The sequence below is a fragment of the Leuresthes tenuis genome, unplaced genomic scaffold (assembly GCF_036924035.1).
Source record: "Leuresthes tenuis unplaced genomic scaffold, fLeuTen1.0.hap1 SCAF_2, whole genome shotgun sequence".
Lineage (NCBI taxonomy): Eukaryota > Metazoa > Chordata > Actinopteri > Atheriniformes > Atherinopsidae > Leuresthes > Leuresthes tenuis.
Genome location: NW_027325356.1, coordinates 19,538,068 through 19,559,199, shown reverse-complemented (window position 1 = coordinate 19,559,199; position 21,132 = coordinate 19,538,068). Strand labels below are relative to the sequence as shown.

Here is a 21,132-nt window from a genome sequence, read left to right as displayed (position 1 = left end):
GTTACATTTTTCATGGTGGTGCCCAAATGACTGCGGTCATCATTTGAGTTGTGAAAGTGTCACGAGAACTCGCAGTGAGGAAAGTATACAGTTAAAAAGAGGCGTTTTCCCTAAGCCTTTGATTTCATCGGGACTCATCATTACCAGGGAATGACAACAATTCCCAGATCAGAGCGGCTGGAATTGGCAATGCTTCATAAAAGCCTTGTGAACTCCAGTTAGGGTTACCGTGACGACTTGTAGCTGAAAGTGGAACGCCAGCCGTATTGAGAAATATTAAGTTATTATCTATTCTAACAGAAGTTATGCTGCAGTGTCAGCGATGTTGGTGTCTCTGCAGTTCACTGCAGCAGGATGAAGCGCAGAGACAGAATAGATTTTCAAGGTATGTGAGTCGTCCTGGTTTTAGGCTTGTTTTAGGCTTTAGTTGCTGTTTCTTATTTCATGTTGAAATTTCCCTCTCATATTTGTTCCTATTTGTTCATATTACTTCCTGCTCCTGTGTGTTTACCAGCTTAGTGATTGCCTGTTCCACCCTGTGTTGTTTCTGCGCTTCAAGATCCTTCTTTTCTAGTTTATTATCGCGCCACTTGTATAATAAATGAATTTCTGCGCTTAGTTGCAAAACAGAACTTTCATAAACCAAAAGCAAAAAAAGAATATATAAATAAAAGAAATCCCCAGAGGACATGAGATGTCACAGGCAGCATCTTAACTTAGTGTTACACTAAGTGTATTTGGAGTCTTTCTGGACCCTGTGTTACTTTGCTTAAAGAGCTTCATTTCTGATGAATAGCATTTAGCAGTCGTAAGGCAACAAAGCATTCCTGGAGGCAGCCATGTTTTTTTTTTGTATGTGCGTGTTTCCCTCTCTCTGTGTCAGAAGATCACTTTCACTGTGGGTGTTGTCTTTATTGCCATTTGAGATGGTTTTGTGTACCGGTAAATGTTAAATGCTTTTTTTTTTTGTCTTGCTCACTACTCAGTCCAAAGCAATCAAATATTGATTCTTAAGATGCTGCTCTTAGTTTACTGTGCAGTACTATTCCTTTAGTAGTATTCCTATTCCTGGTAACTAACTAATGATTCAAGATCTTCTGGAAAAGTCTTTTCTGATAATAAATGTTAAGCATATGAAGCTGGAAGCCGCTTATTTCTCTCTATGTTCAGTACAGTCCAACATTTCTCTTCAGTCTGTTGGCAGATAAAACAGCAGGTTGCCTCCTTTTTTCTCCTCTGTGAGTCCAAACAAAGGAAAAATATGCTTTTACATATTTGTTAGTTTGTTTATTTTGTAATGCGGCATCAGAACTTGGCTTTGACCTTGGCAGTGATTACACAAAATAACATTCTGAACAACCCTCAACAAGTTTTATTTTACAATAAGCAATGAAGCAGCAGTTTCTGCTCTGTGTGAATGAGACGGGATTTATTCCTAACTGAGACTTCAGCTTAATTCCAGCATCTTTGCAGCATCTTTTTTTTAGCACGTGTGTCTGAGTTGTACTCAGGAGGCTCAGTGTGACCTATCCCAACCCTCTGAATTTCAGACCAGATCAGACCCACGCTGCACACACGCTGCTTCTTCTGCTCAGTCTCTCATCTTTGTTTATCTTCTCCCTCTACCTTGGAGAGGCCTGTTGTCTCAGTCAGCAGTTTTATCGTCATCTGGCAGGATTTCACACAGTGAATGATCTTGAACAAAGTGCAAACGTAGGCGAAAGAGAGCAGGTGGAAATGCTGTTTAGAGCCGTACCCTCCAAACCTCTGTTTAAATTATACTTGAGATGTTTTGGAATCCCGACAGAGAGTCTGGAAAGAACATGATCAACCCATACGTTGAGTCTGAATAGGTGTCGGAGCTATTTCCTGATTTTTTTTAAAAAAATTTTTTTAATTAAAAAAAAAAATTGTATTTAAATATTTTTTGCTTTCTTTTTTTCTATTTCATATTTTTAGGCTGCGATGTGACTGTGTGACAACAGTGAGCAGTGACTTTATTCCATGTGCCGACACATTCTAGAAAACTTTGAAATCTGATGATTAGAGATTGAGTTGAAAGATGATGATTCTTAGATGATTGATATCTTTAATATACTGTAAATGAGGTCAGGGCAGCAACTAATGATCACTTTCACAGTGAGTCAATGTCTAGTCTGTTGATTAATTTCTTGAGTCACTCATTTGTATATAAGTGATATAGTTCATTTAAAAAAGAAACAGAAAAATTGTTATAAATGACTATCACTTTTTTGTGCAAAAAAGAAATGAGTAAAAGGAATTAAACAACCATTAACACCTTTGTCAAGTTAATTAAATAACTGACAGCTAATCATGCATCACTGCAGCTTTAATGAAGCCGTCGCTCAGTATGTTTTAGAGTTTTTCTAAGAATGAATGTAACTGCCTGCTTTAAATGAGTTATTCGTTGGCTGTAGAACAGCATTTTCCAGAAATATCCGAGCACGTCGGTGTTTGCTGCTCGCAGCTATAACTCATCACTGTGTAACAGTTATGTAAATGTGAAGCAGACTGAAGCTGACTCAGTGCTCATTGTGTTGGACTGTCCGTCACAAGCAAGTGAAACGTTTTTAGTTCGACTGCATCGAAATGAACTTTAAGGGAAACAATAAAAGTCCTCATGGTATACTTTGGAAAATGGTTGTCAGTAGGGTAAAAAAAAAAAAAAAAAAAAAAACATGCTTTGGAGTAAATGGGCTAAAACGTATAAAACCGCCAGTGTGGTGATTGAAGCCTACATGTTGGCTGCATCTACACACCACACTGTGAACTTGCATCGGGAAACTATTTTTGTGAACTGCCTCACATTTGGTGAGCTGAGCATCTCGAAGCAAACTTAGCTGCCATCAATAAGAGAGAGTTGCGAACTGCAAATGATGTTTGGAGTGACAGCACGACTCCACGCTGGTGTCTCTGATTTCAGAGGCTAGCTGGTTCTTTTCCACGTTTTGGACCAAAAATGTGGTCATTGAATATGCTCTCTGTGAAATATAAACATTATGTGTAAAGATTATCCAACGCTACAGTGGCCCCAAAGTGCATAACACTGCAATACTGAGCAAACAAAGCAAACCTCAGATAATGTATTTCACAAAATTCTGTCACCTCATCCCATTTTCATTTCATCCCAGTTCATTCCTCTCCTTGATTTATCTCCTTGCATATTAATCTTTCCTACCTGTGATGCAAGATTTGGAGGCGAGGACAGAAACTTGGAAGGAGGAGGCAAGCGGACAGGCATTTAACCAAAAAAACCACGTTTCACTTAAAACTAGCGTCGGTTATGTATGAAATGTTATAAAGCTACATCATCTGTTCATTGTTTTGTTGCAGGTTACCACTGAATGTGTCATCATTAGTCAGATAAACGTGTTTGCGTCTCAGTACATACTTTACAAAGTGGGATTTAATGCGTCTCACACCCACATTTGATGCTACCGATTGCAAAAAAAAAACTTATGCAAAGGATACACTGGTGCATCCTATCAAGGATCCTCCATTTTTGTTGTCTCTCTCTCACTTTTACAGTCTAAAAACCAAAATAAGGAGTCTTGTTGGGTTGATTGTCTCTTCTGAATAGCCCACAGTAAGTTCAGCTATCCCTAATTAGTGCTTTCTTTTTTAGCTGTTTACCAAAATCTGATAGTAATTTGGAAATAGACATAACATATTAATCACTACTCTGATCACCACTTTGTTTTTGTCAAAGCTGCGATAGTCAGTAAATTGTAATATTAAACTGTAGTATTTTGGAAACATGTTTTAAGGCAGCATTGACTCCAGAAATCAGGTCAGGCGAACAGCAGCCTCACTAATCTAATTTAATCTCCTCTGGACAAAGGTATAAGTCAAATCCAGAGAAAAGTTGGGTACATTTTACTCATTTGACATTTAATACTCTGAATTAGTCTGCTTTGTGGCAATAGAATGAATGAATTTCCCCCACTGGGGGATGAATAAAGTATTCTATTCTATAGAAAGGCTGCGCTCTTAAGTAAGATTTAGTCCCAGAGCTTTTCTTCATTAGAAATGCCTTTTCTAGTCTGATGACTAACCAGGTGACATGGTCCTATATAGAACCTTAAGCTGTTTGTGGTGCAAAACGGAGACTCCGTGCTTCATTTACATCTTTACATCTTTACATCTCACTTCTTTCTTGAGACATTTACTGCACACAGTAAACAACTGTAGTTTCTTTGTTCTTTAGAGGAGAGGACTCCTAGCACACGGTGGGCTGTATGTCATTCCCTTGTGTGGAAAAGGAAAAAAAGGAAGAACTGAGGGGAAAAGTGCCGCTTATGATACTGAATCAAACCCAGCCATTTCCTGTACGCAGAGCCAGAGCCGCTCAGCACTCTCCATATATGGTAATGGTATTTGCATGAGGGAAAAAGCCTGGGCTTATGGATCAGGAACGGTGTTGAAACTCCTTTTTATTAACTTCTCGGGAAAGATCTGGTTCTGTTTGGTTTTGGTTGATCTGATTTTACTCATTGAGCGGAAACCGATCAGCTCTCCTTCCTGACTGTTCTTGCAACTTTACACTTAATTACGTGTTGTTGTAATGTCATATAGGCCCACTTATAGCATGTGTTAGTCAAGTCAGATTGTATTTCTCTGTGTTGCTGAGCTTAGAGGGAAGTCTGTGGTTCCATGGTGATGATGTTGTTATGGCTACTATTGACTCCACATCGGGCCAGATGTCCCTTGTGTTTGTGCACGTGTAGGTGTGTGTGTGTGTGTGTGTGTTTGCGTGTGCACGTATCTGTATTTGCACTTTCAATCCACTGCCAGACTTACAGTAAATCTACTTTCTTTGACAATGAGCGAAAAACAGCATCAGAACACCTATAAAACAGAAAAAATGAGAAACATCCACCTAAGAAAATGCTGCAAAAAGTATGACATTTAATTTTGTGTAATTGTACATGTAAATACCTTTCCTGAATTCAATAGATTACATTGGTTTGTTGGTTAACCAGACAAATGATTACGATAGTCCTTAATGCGCCTGAGGGTTTCCTTAACTTATTTTTGTTCTTGATTTAGGTCTTCTTATTTTTCACTTTGCTGTGTGTTCGACTCTTGAACCAATGTGTCTGACTCCTTTCAAAAAGTATTATTATGGTTATATTGAAAGTAACCACAACATGAGTCATTATATCTTTTGAAATTGAACACATGAGGTAGTTGGATATGTAAGAAGAAAGTCCAGAATCCTCAAAAACATTTTGGATTTGGGAATTATGATTACTCCGGCTTCCTCCCACCATCCAAAAACATGCATGTTAGGTTAATTGGTGACTCTAAAATTGTCCTTAGGAGTGAGTGTGAGCGTGTGTGTGGTTGTTTGTCTCGTTTGTCTCAGTGTGGCCCTGTGATGTCCAGGGTGTACCCCGACTCTCGCCCATTGACCGCTGGGATAGGCTCCAGCGGTCTATACCCGGATTAAGCGGGTATAGAAAATGGATGGATGGATGGAATTTTGATTGCAACCATCTGCTACTTTCGGTGATCATAGTGGATTCAAACTGGTGCAGAAGTTTATTTTTACGGGAATAAAATAAGTAACTTTTTCAATAAGTGTCACTTATTCAAAACTCAGTAGAGAGCAAAACAAAATGCTGTGGGAATTCACCCTCCAACCAGCCTCTGTGCTTCAATAAGCTGAGGAGTCAGATTGTTTCAGGCACCTCCCGGATGTCTTTGTGTGTATATTTGCCGCCCTCTGTCCATGTGCAACTACTCCCACATTACAGTAAGTTAGATTGTTTTCTTAGTTCTCTTGCCTCAATCAAAAACACAGACAAAAGAGATGATACAGTCTAAAGAATATATACTCTGTACATCTCCAACTTATTGCCTCTCCCTTCTTGAGTCGGCACACCGTCATTCCAGACATGACAGAGAAGTTAAATATAGCCTGTTTGATTATTTTCACTTTGCGGTTAAACGGTTCGACATTGGCTTCCCTGTTGAGGAAAAGATTTATTTGTTCTATAAAGATCCAACTTTGATAAGCCTGTGGCAGTGAGATGAATTTCCTTGAATACAAAGAACATTGTGAGTGGAAAGAGCAGTGGATGAAATATTCTGGTTGAGCTGGTTCTGGACATTATTGGGGCTCAGTTCAGGGAAAGTAAACTCAGATCAGCGCATACCTATTCAGAAGGAGCGGCCTTACAATGTTGGATGGAATTCTGCTGCATATCCTCAGTAAGTTATTGGCTCTTCCTGCAGGATACTGACTTAAAACATAGCGAGGCCTCTTCTCTCGAAACTGATTCATGATAACAGGTACAATTAGTTTGAAATTCTCTCATAATATATGATGTCTTTGAAGGACAATTTGTGGTATTATCGCACTTGATATTTCACGTTGTTGATCCAGCTGAGCATATAGTAAAATCTTCCTTTACCTGTGTAGAAGCAACATTTAGAGTGAGGTTGATCATCTGGAAAAGCTGTTGCAACGTGCACATGTTGTACACCCCGACTGACAAACCTAAAAAGCAGTACCTGAAAACCCTAACCCTAACCCTTCTGGAGACTCAGCCAAGTAACAACATGCTGCCTCCCTCCTACAGGAAAATACCCACTGAATTAGACTGAAAAGCTGTTAACATTCCTCACCATCTCCCGTGTTTTAACCAAGTCTGTAAAGTGGTTTTAATTTTGCCGTTGTTAAGAATAAAGTCACCCTGGAGGATATTAAATGCTTTTGGCCCTCCTACTTGACTTAGTAATTTGGAGTTAATTACTGAAAACACAATGACTTTCCACCAGTTTATTTTTCCCTGTAGTGTTACTGTACGCTCCCTGTTTTCACCAGAGTTATGCCCAGTTATGTTTTCCTCTCATCTACTACAGAAGCACCTATGTTTGCTTGTTGTCGTTAACCCTCTCACATTGGATATAACATTTAAGTTCAGTTTAACCGTTACAGTTTGTTTGCCCTAAATTGGCAAAGACATGCACACAGAGCTGCAAAATATATTAATAGCATACCTTACTGAAATGTTTGTGAAAATGCTACTTGCTGATGTCCAGCACAGCTGGATGTGTGCAATGTTGCATTGTGGTCTCCGGAGAACCATTTGAAAGTGTGTTGTAACACAGAGTGTAAACCGATGCTGTCAGCTGTCCTCCTGTGATTCCATGAGCAACAACTCTTGGCTGAGAGGCAGTGGTTGTAACTGCACTATTGTGCAGTTCTTTCACTTATTAGCTTCGTCTGAATTCACATAAGAAAATCAATTTGGAGCTTTTTTTATGAATTGAAAGTATAGATAACGCTGTATGAGCACTTCTTATTGCTTAGTGCTTTTCTGTCACACACCGATGAACATATTGGAGGGAAAAAACTGATGACCGTACGGCTGGAAGTTGACCACTCTACCATCTGAGCGCCTATGAATGCAGATTAATGTAGTCAAAATAACATTTGTACACTCCCCTCTGCTCCAGATATTACCATATTTAGCTGTTGTTGTACCACTGCATGAATCATCTCTTTCCTTTGCTATATTGTTTTGTGTGCTGCTTTTCTTCTTCCTTCTTCACTTCCTCAATTAAGACAGAGGAAGCAAAGAGTTAACCTGTGTGTTGACTAATGTTCTGGATGTCCTCTGTGGCTTTGAGCGGTTCTCCATCGAGTCGAAAGAGACTCACTCCTCGCAGCACATTGTGATCCCCGTCCACAGTAGCCAGACCATGCTGACTCACAGCACATGATGAATGACCTCAGTTCTCCAGAGACCCACTCAGCTAAAAGAAAAACAGGGATGTAGGGAGGAACCAGATTTTTAGGATGTGGATAAAAGTTAAGTTCGAGCATCTTTAACACTTGGACAAACAACACAAAGCACTTGTGGGAATCTGAACGTGCACTATTTCAAAGTAAACACCGCTCACGATGTTCACCATCAGAAAATGTACACGCTTTGCTTTTCCCTTGGTTTTCAGTTTGTGGGATTAGCTCAACAGTTTGATAAAAACCACACCACCTCAGGTTCTGAGTGTGCTGAAAAGCAGCAACTGATGCATTGTAGCATCTGTGCGACCCTGATGTCAGACTCTAGATTCGTTCATCTCATTGTGTTTTTCTGAGTGAACTAACAATTGTACATTGTCTCTGTTTTGTTTCAGGGGAGTCGGGGGCACTACCGATACCACTGGCAGAGCCACAATGTCAAACACAGCGGAGTGGACGACATGGTGCTGCTCAGCAAGATCAACGAAGATGCCATTGTGGACAACCTCAAGAAGAGATACATGGATGACTACATCTTTGTATCCTTTACTCACATTTGCTGTTCACATGCCAGTGAGGAATAGCTGAGTCTGTCTCATCCCTGCTATTCCCAGAATAGCTGAATGGTCATTCGCTGTGATATATCAGCAATGAGTCAGTGTTGGAAGGTGCCAAATTCCCCCTGAGATTCTGCCATGAGCAAGGGGGGGAAAGGGCCTCTTTGCACATACCCTTACTCAGATCTCTAACTCCAGCTCCTTCAACAAAGTCAGACAAACTTTAGTTTGTCTCACTGTGGTGTAAAATATGGAAAGAAAAAAAAAAAAGGTGTGAGTAGTAGCGGATGGCATAATGGAGAAATCTGCAGTGTGTCTTAATCCAAACGTCGCTGCCGTCTGATTTCAAGCAGCCTTTTTGGATTGGATTTCAAATGATGTTCTGCGAGCAATCTTTTTGATGCAGTACATTGAACAAATGCTACGTTTAGATTTCTAAAGTGCAGCTGTGGCCACACACGTAAGCTGTTCATGATGTGCAATAAGATGAACGAATGAATAACCTCTTTGAGTGTTCTCAAAGCAGCTCATTGCATAAACCTCATCCCCACTCTGGCATTGCTCCGGATTATGAAGTTTAGTAAATGCTGGCAGTTTTAGGTTTGACGGCACTGAGTCAGGCCTTTGATTAGGGTCAATAAATAGCCGTAACTGGGAGGTCTCCCTGCCAAAGCCGTTGGTCACTGTGGGCCACCCACAATAGCAGCTTTATTTGCCTTGAGTGGCGTTTTGTCTTTGGGGCATGAAACCTCAGCACTACATGGAATGTCTATTTTCTGTCATTTGTAAGCGCTTATTTAACCTCAGGCCTGATCACCATGACTCCACTGCTGAACTGTCACACTCTCTTGACGTCACACAAGTCAAAGACGGAGTCATTTCACGTAGTTTTATTGTTGTGATGTATCGCTGCACTTTGGTTTGATTTAGTCTTTTCTAATTTGTCTGCATGATCCTTAACATATCATTTCAACAGACGTACATCGGCCCTGTGCTCATTTCGGTCAATCCTTTCAAGCAGATGCCGTATTTTGGAGACAAAGAAATTGAGATGTATCAGGGCGCAGTAAGTACATTTCATCAATGACACCACATAACCTGTAAACAAACCCCGCTTTGGAATCGCTGATGTGTTATTGAGGTTTAAGGTTTTAACTGTCTGAAAGGAAAAGGCTGATGTAGTTCAAGCTTTCCAGCTGGCTGTCGCAGATGTTACTGTCAGAAACTTGACTCAACCATTGAGCAGGCTTGGCAGCACCTTCACAGAGCAGCCTGTGCAAGTCTGCCTCCTCTATTGGCCGGCCTGCCGAGAGTGGGCTTGTCTGTTTAAGCCAGGGACAGACTGAAAAGCTTTTAAAACTCTGACAGACTGTGAGAACTCTCCGTCTCACTCATGCCAGTTTTAACAGTTGACTTTCTCAGATTGTGCACAAATACGCTGCATTTTTATCTGCACAGTTAGCCGGCACAAAGTAAAGGGGAAAGTTCCGATTTGTTTCCAAAATAGTTTGAATTGAGTATGAAAGCACAGGCTTGCAGGCTTTGTGAGCAACAGGTTTTGTCATTTTTGTGTATATCAGCACAGATTTTTTTCCCCCGAAGTGACTATGCTGCCATGCAGACATGCAGGTAGTTGTTTTTTTTTAAGGTTTTGCTTATTTCAGCAATATCTTGTTCAGCCTCGTCACCTACTGAAAACTGTTGAGCAGCTAAAATCCTTTTAAAGTCAGAGTTGGGAAAACACTTTCAAGACTGCTGTCGCTGGTCTCTTAAGTTCCCAAATACTGACTCCAGTTTAAAGAAGAGATGATATCATACTTTGATAATTAAGCCTTTGGCCCAATGTTTTTGAACTTGTTGCGAGCATCAAATTCAAATGATGCACAGGCTATCTCCAGAGTTGTTGTAATTTACTCACCTTGATTTTTCTTGTAAGATTCTGAACGTTGATTTTAACTGAAATCTTTTATCGACTCTCAGGCTCAGTATGAGAACCCTCCTCACATCTACGCTCTGGCAGATAACATGTACAGAAACATGATGATTGACCGTGAGAACCAATGTGTCATCATCAGGTAAGACTTTCAAAATGGGAATCCTTTCATTCTTTTCCTTCTTTCGGTATGTGACAGCCAAATTAGAGGCACCTTTTCCTGAAATTGTCTTTAGTTTGATGTGTAACACAGATTTACATTTTTGGCTCTTTAACCCCTTTATGTAGTTGTGGCAAATGTGCTGGGTGTGACAGAGTGAAAGAGAGAAAGGAGATGTGTGACATCACAAAGATGAACTGCTGTGTAAGTCGTGATAAAGGATGGGCGGGGAATAGGAGAACAGACTGAACAGGTTCCGCTACATTCTTTTAGAACAGCTGACTGATGGAGAACGCTGTGGGTCTTTGGTGTTTTTTTCCCACATATTGTTTTCAGTGTCAGTTAAATGTAAATTGAGGAAAATAAAATGTTAATGATACACAAGTGAGAAAAGAATGAAAATACAGCTGGATCTGGTCTGTGGTAACTCAGGATGTGAGATGAAAAAAATCAGCCGTTGTCGTATTTTTTTGTATTTATGAAGAACTTCCTGGTTTAAAGTGAACACCTGTGAGATTGTTGGCTCAGAATCACTGGCCTCCTAGATTTAAGAGTATTTTTAGGTTCATTTCAAGCCCTTTTTGTGTTTGTTGAAGAGTGTTTTTGAGCAAATGAGCTACAGAGAAGATGAGTGCTGTCATTATTGGGGCTTTATCCTTTGGTCCAGTCATCTGAGCAGTGTGGTCAGTATAGTGCTTACCTCATGATGAATGACACCTGCTTCAGCACTTTTTCCCATTGTTTGGACAGCCAGCAGTTGCTCATTCAGTTTCCAGTGTAAAGGTGCAGAGGTGGATTTTGTGATCTACTAAATCAGCAAACAAAAGCTGGCCCGTGGTTTTATGATTAACTCGGTCTCGATAAACACAGGCTGCTATGAACTGCTGGTCATGCAGCGTGGTCAGCAGTGACCTGGGTTGGCTTTGGCTCTTTCTCACAATTCCTGAGAAAATTTGTGGTTGAGGAAAAGGGAAATTCAGACTTTGAGGGTGGGGGGATATGGCAGTGTGTTGTTGGTTGAATCTTCTAATATTCAATTCTGTTTGAATAGACAGTAGTTTGTATTTAACAAGTTTGATTAGCTCTTTATTACGGCATGTGACTGATGTGACTTTCCACTAACATCTGGATCACATATCGAAAGGATGAACTGAAGCAGGTGATGATGTTATCATGTTATCAGCTCATGACATTTTACTAAAGTTCAACTAAAACTTGTTCTCATTTTGGCTCCAGCCGGCTCACATCTGTTCTCAGCTCAATTAAGACCAAGGTCAGAAATACGTGATCGCCCAGTTTGTTGGCACATTTACAGGAGCAAGCAGGCTTAAATCTCTTTCTTTTTTTTTTTTTTTGCAAAAAGCAGGCATATTCAGGCTGAGTTATTGCCAGGTTTCCTTTCGTTTTTATGATAACCCATGAGCTCATTTCCACATGTCTGTTCCTTTCCTTTTATATAGTAGGTGCCAAAAGAGAAAACTACATCAGTTGTAAAAAGACGGTGTGTTGAGAAGAAATAAGGAGATCCATATAATGTTTAGATGAAGCAGGTTGTCATAGAGTATTACACATAGCACCCACCACTATATCGGCTGTATTACCGCCATGTGAGTCAGTTTAGTTGTTGAACCATCATACATCTGACATACTGCTGACGTCTTTATGATTTAACAATGAAAATCTCCATCATAACTACACATTGGTCTGCGCATCAATTTACCTTTTTTTTTTTAAGGAATACATGTGTCTGAAACAGGCTGAACTAGAGCCCACATAAGATTAAAAGGACGTGACTCTCAAGCAGTTTCTGGTCTGAGTAAACTCACATGACTGGCTGGCATATCTCCAGATATGATATAATACTCCAGATATTCTCAGAGACGAAAGTAATTCCTGAAGATTTGCTCTCTCTATTTTCTTCTGTGGATGTTCTCTTCGTGTTTTTTTGTTGTTGTTGTTTTTTTTATCTTTGGTGTTTGTTTCTGCTTAGGAGAGCTACTTCCTCTGCTGAATTACAACTAACAAGCAGCTTAGGTGACACAACACAGCCTGGTTAAACTTTTAACCTTTTGAGACAAACATGTCTGAATTACATTTATTTTTGCAGCTTTTCAGATGATTCAGATTTGCTTTGCTAATGAATGGAAAGTCAGCATCTGTTTAGGCTAAGTCTTTGGAGTGAGACGTGGATGACCTTTTTGATCTTTCTTCATCTGTCAGCAGACTTTTGTGCAATGACTTTGACTCCAGCTGACTAAGTGATTGCTTTTTACTTTTGCATTAAGAGGCATCTAATGTTTTAATCATACTTGCAGGGTTCATTAGGTCCTTTGTATGGATGTAAGTTTAATTTTTTCCTTCCACTCCCAGGAAGTGAGCATAGTAATTGAACTGTTTTAGGCTCAAAGAACAATGTATTGAGTTAATGTATTGAGTTAATGTATTGAGTTGATGTATTGAGTTGATGTATTGAGTTGATGTATTGCGTAGCTTGACCTTCGGAGCAGTTTAGATATGGTGTTGTAACTAGAGTAAGACGATGTATTCCTACTGGCTTCGTAGGCATGTCAGCAGACACGAAACTTGAAAATGCACACGATGTAAAAGAAAACTTAAAGGTGAGATAAGGCAGTGGAATGATCACTTCTGCCTGAACCTGTCTCCAGACTTCACAGTATGTCTTTCTGTACACTGCATGTGTGTAGATTAGCATCTTTGAAATGTCAGATGACATCTTCACTTACTTTAACAATGCAGGCACAAATACATTGTATAAAGTCAGTCACTGTGTTTGTGGGTTGTTTCCATATTGTGCTCTAATATTTCTGAAAAGCTACTCTAAAACAGTGTAAACACAACTTCAAGTAAAACTTCAGGATGCTGCATGAGCTGATTTCTACTTCTTTTGGTAGATCCTTTGTGTTGAGTTATTTGAAGCTTCAAACTGTCAAGTAGATTCTGATCAGCCCCTGGATTTCAACAAGAACAATTAAATCTTGATAATCTTCTTGAACATACTGTACATACAACTGCAACTGGTTATGTGGGAATGCAGTGAACGCTTCATTAGATTTAAAACCACCAAAACTAGAACTCAGTTATGAGTGTGCATCTCTTGCGTAACTCAAGTTTGGGATTATTTAGGAAAGTTAAATACTCCCTTGCTCTGTATTGCTCTGTGTAACTTAGTGTCTTTGTTTGGTTAATAAATCTCTGCAAAAGTTAACAATGCTTTTAGTGTTTGGGCTCCACAACAATGAGACCTGCAGTATTGGGGCGCTCAAAATGGGAGAATGGAACTCATGCTGCAGCTTGAGCCTAAAATAGATGCTCAAAGAATAACATACAGGAAGAGAAACAATGCTCTCAGATGGAGATCGGGGGGGTTCTGAGATTAAAAGTAACACGGAAAGTTTGAATTTTCTTACAGTTTTTTTCTTTTTAACTGATTTGAATCTGCACTGAGGAAATGCAGACAATGCTTAAGGAGTTATATAGGGGGATGGGTACAACCATATAGAGACTGCTGTGTAATAGAGTCTCTCCCATGACTTCCTCTGGCAGCCTTTTAACAGTCTACAGCTGTGTTTCTCACAGCAGCTTCACTAACCTAACTCTACTTTAAGGCACAGGCAGAAAAAACAGACTGCACTATCATCTGCTGCCAAACCACATATATCAAAATAAGTATGACCCTGGCACTGTGAAAGGCAATGAGGGAAGTAGACAAGTGTAGTGAGGGGGGGGTATGTAAACAAAACAGAAGCATTGGTCTTATCACTGCAGAATTCATATACTCAAATATGCAAGGGACCATCACTCTTTTAGCATTTGAATTAAACTTTGCTTCTTGTTGAAGCACACATTACTTCTGATTACTTTAGACTGAAATGCAGCCTTTAACATTGAAATAGTAGTACGTAGTTTGGAATTTGCTCAGCAGACCCTCTCAGACAATCTCTGCCGTCGGTGGACTCCAATCAGGGACACAATAACCAGACCAAATGTTATTGCAAGTTGAGTGACTGACAAAGAAAGAGAGGGAGGACAGCCTGGACGTCAAGCAAAGTCAGCTTAGACCTAATGCTTATTCCTCAATCCAGCCAAATGGGGGTGAATGTTTGGGTGGTGGAGTGGATGGGATGAGACGTGAGGGTCATGAAACAGGAAATCTTCTTTTGTCTTTGCAAAGAAATGGCTCCATCAGGACTTAATGAACAGACCATTTTTAACGGTAAAATAGCTGCTATTGAAGGGAGAACCCATGATGTCATAGGTCTGTCTCCTTCAAAGGTGTCTGAATAGTGTTCGCTTTCCCCTGCTCCCAGCTCAGGGAGTGTTAGCTAATGGGACTTCCCTTGGACACAGTTTCCTGAGAGAACACCGGGCAATGCCACCACTACAGACAGCAAAAACTACACATGTCACTCAATCACCCGATTGAGTGACTCAATCACACTCTGTTAAAAAAGCATTAAATACCAAGAGTCCTATTTCTTGGCTAAAATAAGAGTAATTATTCATGTAACGCTTCTCGTATAAAAGTTGGAGCTTTGTTCCTGAATATAACATCAGTTGTTTGATTTTAATGCTGATGCACAGGACCTAAGTAAGTTTTTCATAAATTTGTCACCTGGATTGTACATAATACCATCTTGGAAGCTTAAAATGTACAATATAAGCAAGTTAATCTAAATTGTTATGAGTTTTTTGTAATATCAGGAAGGATTAAGCACAGAGGCCTTCTTTGATCACTCGTCACACCACAGCCAAATAAGAACTGTTGATGTATGAGACTGACAATAAAGTTGAATGAACTTTCACATGGTTGTTGGTTCTACATCCATGCCAAATAATTTGAATACCAGACAAGAACTAACGCCTGCACAAATCACTTAAGTTGATGTCTGAGCACATAGTCAGGTGTCACATGCTTTTACTGAAGGTGATCGGAGTGCATGTTTTGGAAATCACGTGTGCCAAGATTTGTTTTCTGTTTTTCAGTGGAGAAAGTGGAGCAGGGAAGACTGTGGCAGCCAAATATATCATGGGCTACATCTCAAGAGTGTCCGGGGGTGGATCCAGAGTGCAGGTGAGAAGAGCTGCTTTTACTCCTTCAGTAGTTTGGAAAATACATCAAATTTCTGTGATGCTAAACACTAAACTGCTTTGGAAATACTGGGTATTATATGCAGTCTTGCTTGAACTTGTCTTTATTTCTGCATGAATGGGTCCGAAACCAACATCAAATGTTCCCTAAAAGTAGATACAGACAATAACATAGATAAATAATATTTATTATATTAGGAAAGGTAGTAAAGATTTGGCCCCCATAAATCTGAAATTGTGACATTCAGAAAGCTATTCATGTTTGAAGGATAAACATACATTATTTTACAAGGTTATCCAACCTCCTCCCTCTGTATATCCACATAGTTTCAACTTCAGATGGTTTTTCATTATTCATCAGACATGGGAAGTTAAACTTTTGCTTTTTGCTCTGATATTAAGCTCAAATCTCACCCTTAATTATACAGTTTACTTCACTGAAGAAATAAATGTGCGCATTATACTCTACCAGTACTTTGTTGAAAGTTTTATACTCCAACAAGGATAGAAATTATAAATGGAGCAGTTTTATTCCAGCTAGTGGCTGTTATGTTCTGTGGTGCTTGTTTCAATAACTTGACCAAGTTCTACGCATGATTCACAGCTGTTCCTTAAAGGATAGGTCAGTGGTATTACAGCGATCCATGGTCAAATTACAAATGAGGGAAATGTATTTGGGAATAAAATTGCCAAAGAAGTGTGGCTATTTACTGTAATAACGTGCTCCATGGGTCATGAAGTGCTACAGATCTAATTCAGAGCTACAACAGACCGAACAGAGGAAGAGAGGGGTGGAATGGACTTAAGTTTTATAGATGAGACCTCTGCGTAACCTTTATCTGCACACAAAAACCTCATGGCTAATTGCAGACAGTAGGCATGAACAAGGTACATACAGAAACTGAGAGAATTTAATGCATTTCAACAGAAGAGACTGCAGAGCAGAGAATCCAAAAACAGTCCAAACAGAAATAGAAAATACTGGTAAATTCATGAATCCAAACAACTGATGGATCAGATATAAAAGGAACAAACTAGGAGGTAATCACACAGACAAAATCAACAATGATGAATTGTGAGCAAAGCGATTCAGGCAGAATATGTACTCAGAGACTAATGACAAATAAATAACAGCTAAGAGGCAATCAGCAACAGAGCCCAGATGTGACAGAAGGACAACATATAAAACAGGACCTAACAAGGGGCAAGGGCTAAAAAAATAAATCATGAAGTCAGGCTTATACTAATAAAACATAAAACAGGAACTTCACTAAATCAAGACGTATAAGAAAAACACCCAAAAAAAGAGAAAATCCAACAAAACCAGGAGATCTTAACAAATGCTCGACACCAAACCACAGATGTTAACACATGGTCTCCAGCAAATTGTTGATATTGTATTGCTGTTACTTTGCAGCTGTCTTAGGTTCACTATTGCTGCTGATTTTGGACTCATGAACATTAACATTAGACAATGTGAGTCAGATGTTTGGCTGTGTAGAAGTTACCCTGGGCCTCATTTGTGACCCTGCACACAATTACACACCTTAGCCATGGAGTAATCAATCAACCACTGCTGGGGAGGTACAAATGGTCCGAGATTTCCGTTGTTTTTAATCAGTCTGTCTGACTGTGAATTGGTTGGTTCAAAACACTTGAGATTTAGATTATTTTAACGTTTCCCACCTGACGAGCATAAAAAAACAACAACCGTTTTCTTAGGTCCTCAGTAGTCTTTGCTGATGCTGTCATACATTCACGGCACAGACTTATATATCTCCGGTCTGTAAATACAGTCAGGTGACCACTCACACCTGACTTTCACCTTCAAATGAACTCCTAGCCTTAAAGTATTTACATACTTCTGCTACTCGTACTATAGTGATGTAATATGGCCTCATTTAGAATAAATAAATGTGATATTTTGTCTCATTTGTTTAATTAGATTTTCATATCTACTTTTAAGACTTGTTTTAAATTCATACATAAATTCACAAAAGCTCAGACTTGCAAGCGTATAAGTATTTCTTCTCATGGCAGTTGTATTAAAAATCAAATAACCTGTTGCTACTTCAGTCCCCCACTGATCTCTCCCCCAGTCCCAATTGTTTTCTTACCATCCCGTCCTCTGTGCCCTAATATCAGCCCTTCAGCAGCCTCTTATTTGCCCAGCCCCCCTCAGCCATCTGGCAGCCCCAAAAACCAGCAGATGTACAGCTCCTAAGCTCGATAAAGATCTAAAGTTTGATGAGGAAATGCCTGCACCATGATTGCAGTGGGATTTTTGTATTTAATTCACCCAGAGCTGTTTGCACTGTTGCAAAATCGGGAAATCATTTTCAGACTCATCAACAGCAGAGCTTGTCCTGAAGAGTTAAATGCATTGAAATGCATTGAAAAAAATAGCCTTCTTTGTTTCAAATTTAACTAATATTTTTCTTCTGTACACTTTTTTAAAATTCCTTATTGCTTCTCATTCACATAACTCCTTTGCGCTTTGCCCAGATTGTTCAAGATAGAGCTGTCGGAACATCAGATTTTCATTACACGCAGTCATCACGGCTAAAAGCTTTAACAAGAGCGATATTATTACGAAATTAAAAGGAAACATGAAAATAGATGTATTGCTGCCGGACTAATTTCCCTCTGTCTTTTGAGTTTATGTCTTCCCTTTTAGGGAACCAAATTGCTCTCAGAGTCCGATTTAGGGAAATCTAAAGATCAAAAAGAAGAAGAAGAAAAAAAACTGCGTTTGATAATGTTTTGATTCAATCTACAGAGATTTAATCATGATATAATCATATGTGTACTATGGGGCCTTTACTAATATTTTAATCATGTAATATCCTGATCTTCATAGATTTTTTTTATAGCCCAACACCCTTAATTCAGGGTTCATTCTTTTGATCTGTTTGATAGTTGCAGGATGATATTTCATCGCCTGTCCGAGCATCTGCTTTCTCAAAAACAAATCATACACATTTATTTAGGAAAAAAGTTTTTATATTTCTTTATCTTTAGGCAGTGAGATATGAAGGAAGGCTGAGCTGGAAAGTGTGTCTTTGATGTCCTTAAGTGTAAATAAAAGTATTAATCTTTTGCTTTCATACAGGACTAAATGAAGGCACAAAGAAAAAACATTCCTCCTAACTTCTGTGAACAATAATAGAAGAGGGAATCTCTCTGTCTGCTCTAAAGATTTAAAGCTCATGTGTCTCTGACAAACACATGGCTCACAGGGAAAATAATGTCCTCCAGACTTTGTGTGTCTGCTGTCTGTAGATTTGTATTTTTGTGTGTGTGTGTGTGTTCTTGCGCATAGCCATGCTCATATCTGACTGGAAAGTTCCAGAGAAGTGCGCAGGGTGTGAGGCGTTATGGTGTCTCTACCTGCCGTGTGGTCAGTGTGTGATGTAGTATCTGTCTCCTCTTAGCACGTGAAAGAGATCATCCTGCAGTCCAACCCGCTGCTAGAGGCCTTTGGAAACGCCAAGACTGTGAGGAACAACAACTCCAGCAGATTTGTAAGGCCTCATTTCTCTGTCGGGCTCACCGCTTTCTATGAATCAGAGTTTCTCAGCTCGTAGTTGAAAGTAATTTACAGAAAAATGAAAAACTGGTGCTCCGAATTGAAAAGGTGGTTTTGAAAATCCTCCATGTATCTTGTTCTTGTGTCCTAAAATTAGAACAGAATTTAAAGATGCAATGTAGCTCCTCAGTTGTGTAAAACACAAAAAGGTAAATGCCTCACGGTCATGTGACCTTTAGGTCCAAGCTGAGATTTACAGTAACGGCTTCTTCTTTCTTTTTTCTTTTTTTTTCTGTTTTCATGAATGAGGCAGCAAACCTTAATGTGTGTCCTGGTTAACCAAAAGTGCTGTAAGGACACACTGTGCAGAAGTACACACATGAAAAACCACAGAGGAACGTCCTTTTCTGCTTAGCAAGGCTGGGAAAATCCGGGCAAACTAACTGTAGAAACTAGCTTTCACCAGAACGTTTCAGCCGGGATCACTGCTTCAATGTTAAGATCTGCATAGAAAGCAGTTTGTAAGAAGATGATTTACACCAGTTTTGGATAAAAATGCGTGGTTTGGCACAGATGGCCTAAGATCACAGTAAATAGTGTCTCTATTCAGTTATGGGCCTTTGCTTTCAGCTTGACTGAAACAGATAATACATCACAGGCTCGTCTGGAGTCCAGAGCAAGTGAAAAAGCAAGATCAGATTTATATATAAATGTACACTCAGACGCATGAGTCAGTAGCAACCAGGTGCCAGAATTTCAGACCATATAGCTGTGGTTTTTAAATCTTTGTTGCAGCCTGACATGTTGCTCAAAAAACACCTTCTTTGATCCAACAGGGAAAATACTTTGAGATCCAGTTCAGCTCTGGTGGTGAACCAGACGGGGGTAAAATCTCCAACTTCCTTCTGGAGAAATCGCGTGTCGTCATGAGAAATCCTGGAGAAAGGAGTTTCCATATATTCTATCAGGTGAGTGTTTTTTGGGACACATTTAGCTCGTGAAAAGGGAATGTCAGGACACGGTGGATTCAGTGTGCTGTTTGGCTGCGGAAAGAGGGTCGGTCTGTTTTTCTTGTGCATGCTCCGAGGTCCCTGGGAAAAAGCTTTAAGGTAATGCTGAACAGCCACAGTGGGGAGCACAAGTGTCTTCAAACATGGTGGAAAGTACAGGAAATGTGTTAAGAAGAAAAAAAAAATGATGCATAGGAGATATTTTTTATTTCCATGTTTTGAAGTTTCAGTATGAAGAAAAAAGCCTTTTTAAACTGTGATACCTTGTATGTTTTTGTTCTTGTTTGTGGGATGTTTCCTCAAATATTCCTGCAGAAAGCTTCTAGTTCAATGAGATTCTTATACTTTGTACCAAACAAAGAATGCTTAATCTTTAACTTGAACCTTTTGGTGATATCCGTTCACTAACTTAACTCTTCACAGAAACAGAAATTATGCGTAGGGGTGTTTTCCATTGCAACGTTTATAGGAAGGCACATCTGTAGGTGTTGCACACACAATTTGAGACTGACTATTTTCTCCACAGTTGATAGAAGGAGCTAGTGGAGAGCAGAAGAACAGCCTGGGAATCACCAGCCTGGATTACTACAGTTACCTCAATCAGTCAGGTTCCTACAAAGTGGACGACATCAATGACAAGAATGACTTCCAGGAGACAGTGGTACGATAATAACATTTCCACTGAACTCACACTGACACTCAAACCAGTGGCTCACAGACTTCTTTTTACATTCCTGTCCCTCCCTGGTCATCCTCTTTTGTTTTCTTTGCCAAGAATCTCCTCCTGTTGTTGTTTACCAGTGCGACCGCAACAGGAGTAATTAGAAGGCTCACAGGAGCGAGCCTGTAACCACACTGTAGCCCTGATTTAGCATGTTGTTTTTCTCCCCCTCTACCTCCACAGCATGCCATGGATGTGATTGGCATCGTCGCAGAGGACCGCTCCATGGTGCTTCAGATTGTGGCTGGAGTCCTGCACCTGGGAAATATCACTTTCAAGGAATCAGGCAACTACGCTGCTGTGGAGAGTGAAGAGTGTAAGTCGGCAGGAAGCAACGGG

General features: G+C 39.8%; 1 protein-coding gene across 2 annotated transcripts in view; it reads left to right on the top strand.

Annotated features, from left to right (window-relative positions):
• The window catches only part of myo1ea (myosin IEa), a 50,304-nt gene that overhangs the window by 6,551 nt on the left and 22,621 nt on the right, over window positions 1-21,132 (top strand). For both annotated transcript variants that reach the window (XM_072380545.1, XM_072380544.1), the window contains exons 2-9: window positions 8,170-8,313; window positions 9,308-9,397; window positions 10,312-10,406; window positions 15,429-15,516; window positions 18,968-19,057; window positions 19,899-20,030; window positions 20,599-20,733; window positions 20,977-21,109. In XM_072380545.1, coding sequence (XP_072236646.1) covers window positions 8,170-8,313; window positions 9,308-9,397; window positions 10,312-10,406; window positions 15,429-15,516; window positions 18,968-19,057; window positions 19,899-20,030; window positions 20,599-20,733; window positions 20,977-21,109 — 907 coding nt within the window. The remainder of the gene's footprint in view (window positions 1-8,169; window positions 8,314-9,307; window positions 9,398-10,311; window positions 10,407-15,428; window positions 15,517-18,967; window positions 19,058-19,898; window positions 20,031-20,598; window positions 20,734-20,976; window positions 21,110-21,132) is intronic.